Source organism: Lactuca saligna, chromosome 5 (assembly GCF_052625555.1).
Source record: "Lactuca saligna cultivar CGN05327 chromosome 5, ASM5262555v1, whole genome shotgun sequence".
NCBI lineage: Eukaryota > Viridiplantae > Streptophyta > Magnoliopsida > Asterales > Asteraceae > Lactuca > Lactuca saligna.
The window spans coordinates 19,723,078-19,728,510 of NC_136421.1; the positions used below are offsets into that span (position 1 = coordinate 19,723,078).

The window sequence follows — 5,433 nt, forward strand, 5'->3', positions numbered from 1 at the left end:
AGAAATGACTATTTTATAAAAATTATAAATAGAGAATTTGATTTTTGTCAGAAAAATAAGGTTAGGAACCTTTTGTCCCTAACGAAAAACGTATGTGCGTGTGCGTACATGCATGTGTCAAAAAATATGCATAAATTAAATGCAAGTCATTCTCGTATGAGTTGTCATCCAACCAAGAGTTGTCATCTAAACAAGAAATAAGTCGAATGTCAGCTCCCCTTGACTCGATACATGTGACTCCAAACATCACTCGGTGGTTGGTTTATCTTTGTTTAATGATTAAGTTGGTTGGTGTACCTTTGTTTTAACAATTAAGTGACTTGCGGTTGGAAGATAGCAAAAGTCCATGGAACAAATTAATGATAAGTTGTCACCGAGCTGCCATCAAACCAAAAGGAAGAGGCCAAAAACCTAACGAATTAAAGGAATGATTAACGATTATGTGGCTTGTAGTTAGACTTGTACTTTAATTGTTTTGTTTTTGTTTAATTGAGGGTTGAAAAAAATAGAATTTTCATGTGTTGTGAGTTAAGAAAAGATGAAGAAAAAAGAAAAAAAAAATTGATGTGAAACCGAATTGAGTGGGTTGGGAGGGAATGACTCCTCCTCCCTAACAACTATTGAACACTATTAAGAACATTTACTTAAGCTTTACACTTAAAAATCTTAGTTGTTTAACGACAATTAATCACACTAATATGCAATACCATAACTATCATGGCGGAGGTACCAAGGGGTTTTTGATCTAACGATAATAATATAAAGGTGTTTAAAAATGTAATCATCCCTATAGGTTGAGGATTCAAATCATCTAGTGGACAAATGAGTAGTTAAGAGGATGATTTAGAGACTGCTTTAGTCGTTCTAAAAAATTCACATAGAAGATGCAAGTATAATGCCTTACTCAAGGTTCTAAAATACTCGTCATGGCACACCATGGTTCCAAAACTCGTACTTGACGTCACACTTTAACAAAATGTCACCTTAAGTTATATATATATATATATATATATATATATATATATATATATATATATATATATATATATATATATTATCATCTTAAGTCAAACCTTACACACAACATGGCTCGTAAACAACTTATAAAAACTTGAGATTTGATATTGTCATCAAGTCATGCCTAGCGTTATTTACAACATTGGCCCAAGTTATGCAAGTACTTGAACCTAGAACATGATCACTTGTGGATATTTTACCTCTCTACCACTAAGTCAAACATGTAACCACCTTTTTACGTACTTACTGAGGATGGACTAACCACCAAAGAGCCTTTGGCTCAAGATATGATCACTTTTGCATAGCTTTATCATTTGACAATGACAATGAAAAGAACCTAGAAAAAAAAATACAAGAACAAGAGGTCTCATTGGAAGATGATGACTATACAAGTAGGATGATAAGGATAGGACGATGACAGAATATAATATGATGTCAACTAATTATGATCATGATTTGTCTCATTTGTCACCAAACCAATATGTTATATTATTTGTTTTGTTGTTTATATATTTATATTTCAGTACTTCTAGAACTAAAATATATTACTCAAAATTAAAAAAATCTGATATATGTTGCTATCTTGTATTTGTTTTTCTCCCAAAGGGCCACACGACTTGAAGCAATAAAGAAGACAATTATTTTGGCCATTATTGTTAGTAATTTTCTCAATCAATTCCTCTAACAAAATCAATTCCTTTAAATCGTGCATGTACCTTTGTGCTGTTTCACAACTAATGCAGCCAAACTACAACTACCACTGATGGGTCAATTTTTCAAGCTAAAATTACCCATCAAAAAAACAATCCCAATTTTTGTTTTTATGGTTCACTTTTCGAGAAATTCTATGTAGGCGAGAGCAATCGCAATGTGCTGCCCATAAAAACTAAAGAAGGGAACCACCTGATGCTTTTTCACTGACAGATGCACATTCACTAGTCATTTAATATGTTTTTTGCCATGAAAAGAGAGATTTGATTCATTAATTTGCTAATTCAAGGCTTCACATATGCTCCTTTCTTCCACAAACACATACTGTTTTGAGCCTCAAGTGGGGTGGTCCCTTACCCCCACCCACCCCCCATGCCAACACATCAGCAATATACAGTTTAATTAACTACTTATCTTATTTAACGTATCTTCTTTGAACACATGTCCTCAAGTGACCCCAAACCCATGTCAAATATATTAAGATTTTCATTCTTCTAATCTACTAGCACTCAACTCATCAATCTCAAATACTTGTTCTCTCTAGAACCCTAAAATGAAGGTGACTCTACTCTCAAAAGAAGTTATCATACCATCAAATGCAACTCCTTCCAACCTCAAAACCTACAAACTCTCCTACATAGATCAACAAATCCATCCTCATCATATCCCATTCATTCTTTACTACTCATATGATGCATCCAACACCACCATATCACAGTCCAAAATGACCACCAAACTCAAAACCTCACTCTCCAAAACCTTGACTCATTTCTACCCTTTAGCCGGAAGGTTGACCAACAACCAAAACACCATTGACTGTACCGATGAAGGGGTTCAGTTTTCATTAGCCAGAGTCGAATGCAATCTCATGACCATCATCACAACTCCAGTCATCGAAGAATTGAAACAACTTGTGTTGATGGGATCATCATCATCATCATGTGTTGAAGAACAGGTGGCTATCCAAGTTAACTTGTTCGATTGTGGTGGCATAGCAGTTGGTGTATCCATGTCTCATAGAGTAGCAGACGCGTGTAGCTTTTCGTCTTTCGTAAGCCACTGGTTCGCTATGGCTAAAGGACCCGAGGGTCCTTTGACGGGTCCAAGTCTTGACTCGGCGGTTCTATTCCCTCCGGTGGACTCGTATCAATACAGTGGAAGGGGCCCACCAGTTGACAACCCGTTCAAGAAACTTGTAACCAAGAGGTTTGTGTTCAGTTCCTTAGCAATAAAGGAACTGAAACACAAAGTGGTCAAGGCCGATACGACCCTGGTGGGGTTGAACAACCCCACCAGGGTCGAGGTGGTGACGGCCTTGATATGGAAGTGTATGGCCACTGTGTCTGGTTGTAAAGACTCGGTGGCTTTTCATGTGGTAAACTTTAGGAGAAAGATGGTGCCTTCGTTAAAAGATCAACAATTCGGGAATCTTTTTCAGATGGCTAGTGCGGTGGCTCATGAGACAATAGACATGGGTTATCTTGTGGGGAAACTGAAGGGGTCTTTTAGGAAGATTGATGGTGAGTACTTGAAGAGTTTGATGGGTGAAAATGGGGTTGAGATAGCGAGAGATAATTTTAGAGAAATAAAAAAGTATATCAATCAGAAAGGTTTAGGGGTGTTCAGGTTTAGTAGTTGGTGTAGGTTTAGTGTTAATGAAAGTGATTTTGGGTGGGGGAAGCCGGTTTGGATTAGTGGTACTGATTATAATAATGAGAATTCTATAATGCTTATGGATTCAAGTAGTGATGATGGAATTGAAGCATGGGTTGTGTTGAGTGAAGATAAAATGCACAAGTTGGAACAGGATACTGAGCTTCAGGCCTTTGTTACATGTTAAACTCTTGAACCACTTTCATTTGTCAAAATGGTTTGGAGCTTTTGTACTTAAATGGTTTGCCAATATAAGCTTTGTTAGACGTGGATTGGAACTTTTTATTTTTTGTTTATGGTGTCTTCTAATGGAAAAATTTCATGCACTTTACACCACTAGTTGTAGAAATGCATTCCAAAAGCCAACAACAGATCATTAGAAGTCAAAGTGCACACAAATTGCAAAAGTTTAACAGATCAGCAAATGAGAGTTTGAGGGTGCAAGAACAAACCCTAGCTAAATTGCCAAAAAGAATGGTTGTTGTTTCTCATTGACAATAAGGGATTTTACCATCAATTGGTCCCCAGTTGTCATCACCTTCATCATTAACTGCCTTCTTTCCTGGAACTTCCTCCTTTTTGGCCTTTGGTTGTGATCGCCTGTAAACAAACATGCATATTTAAAAGGAATTCCACAAACCCCTTCAGTTAGTATTTAGGAAGACGTTTTTCTAGCTGTTATAAAAGGAGGCTGCTTAGATTCATGTATCATTAGAATTTATCAGAATAATGTAAAAACGTAGCAACAAATGCACATGTAGACAGATTACTGAAGGGGTATCTGGACCCTGTTGCGATAATCCGTTTGATGGTGGTTCGCAAAACTGATTCTAAAACTAAAATTAGCTAACCATTTCCAAGTATCATTAAATTATTGTGTGATTAATTGATTCTGATTCTTTAAGTAGGAATAATCAGATTATTGATTCTGATAATCTGCCTCGAAAGGTAAAATTACCTAATCAAATGAATAATTGCTTTGATATCGCACATCCAAACACCACCTGAGCCACCTAAACATTGTCTTTAATTTTTAGTTTTCTGCAAATGTAATATGTCTGACTATAGATCTTAATAATTCTATGATCAAAAACTTGATTCGAGTTTTTGAGTAGATATTAATTCGAGACTATCAGCTAAAAACTTGACTAACAAAATCCTCATTCTGAGCTGAAGTTAAACAAGATCCACCAGATATAATGTATATGTACGCAGTAGATTTAATAATCGGAAACGAACTAACGAAGGAAAATCATTACCTTCTGGCTCTTCGTCTAGCAGCATCACGAATTTTCCGTTTTCGCTTCTCCTGATTAGTCTCGAAGAACCTCCTGCGTTTCGCCTCTTGTATAATATTTGCTCTGAAAACCTCTCTTCGGAACCGACCGATCAGACTATCTTCCGATTCATCAGGATACGCGATCACCTGAACGTTGTATGCCGATTTGAAACATAATGTATTTGAAAACGCGAGCGCGGGAAACATAACTGTTTGGAGATCAGGACAGACTTCACGATTTACGGGGGTTATCAGAGTTTGTCTGATCGTCAGGGTCTTCGATGACGGTGCGTTACTGGAAGAGGAGGCAGGGGTGATAGAAATGGTAGTCGGCGGGGGTGAAGAAGAAGATAGAGAAAGGGAGGAGAGATAGTTCAACAGAGAAGAAGAAGAAGAAGAAGAAGAAGAAGAAACTGCCATGGAAAAGGGTTTTAGCAGGGGTTCTTTGTTGCCATGGCTTTTATGTTCCTCCGATATTTCCCAAGTTATCGTCGTCGAGAGTAAGTTTACAAAAATCATCCCTAGTCTATACATGGACAGACATCTTTCGTAATTAAACTTTTAATTTTATACTTCTAGTCCAAATAGATACCATAATAAAAAATCATCCCTAGACTTTATACATTGAGAGACATCTTTGGTACTTTAAGTTTTAATTTTATATTTCTAGTCCAAAAAGCTACCATGATTATATGGGTATGAAAAAAAAGGAAACCCAACAAAAAAAGGAACTTAACAATTGAAATGTAATAAAAGACCAATATCTTTTTTTG

General features: G+C 36.5%; 2 protein-coding genes across 2 annotated transcripts; one reads left to right on the forward strand and one right to left on the reverse strand.

Annotated features, from left to right (window-relative positions):
* The first annotated feature begins 2,139 nt into the window (after positions 1-2,139).
* LOC144998043 (stemmadenine O-acetyltransferase-like) lies at positions 2,140-3,720 on the forward strand. The gene has a single exon (XM_078957879.1). The coding sequence runs from the start codon at positions 2,282-2,284 to the stop codon at positions 3,566-3,568; it is 1,287 nt and encodes a 428-aa protein (XP_078814005.1). The 5' UTR covers positions 2,140-2,281; the 3' UTR covers positions 3,569-3,720.
* A 1-nt stretch (position 3,721) lies between these two features.
* Positions 3,722-5,161, reverse strand: LOC144998044 (uncharacterized). Its single transcript, XM_078957880.1, has 2 exons — positions 4,641-5,161; positions 3,722-3,981 (listed from the first exon to the last, which is right to left on the reverse strand). Exons 1-2 carry the CDS (start codon positions 5,078-5,080, stop codon positions 3,870-3,872), a joined length of 552 nt encoding a protein of 183 aa, XP_078814006.1. The 5' UTR covers positions 5,081-5,161; the 3' UTR covers positions 3,722-3,869.
* Between the last annotated feature and the right edge of the window lie 272 nt (positions 5,162-5,433).

Coding starts and splice junctions, on each gene's coding strand:
- LOC144998043 (XM_078957879.1), top strand. CDS start 2,282: ATGAAGGTGACTCTACTCTCAAAAGAAGTTATCATACCATCAAATGCA.
- LOC144998044 (XM_078957880.1), bottom strand. CDS start 5,080: ATGGCAGTTTCTTCTTCTTCTTCTTCTTCTTCTTCTTCTCTGTTGAAC. Junction 3,982..4,640: donor GCTAGACGAAGAGCCAGAAG/GTAATGATTTTC, acceptor GTTTGTTTACAG/GCGATCACAACCAAAGGCCA.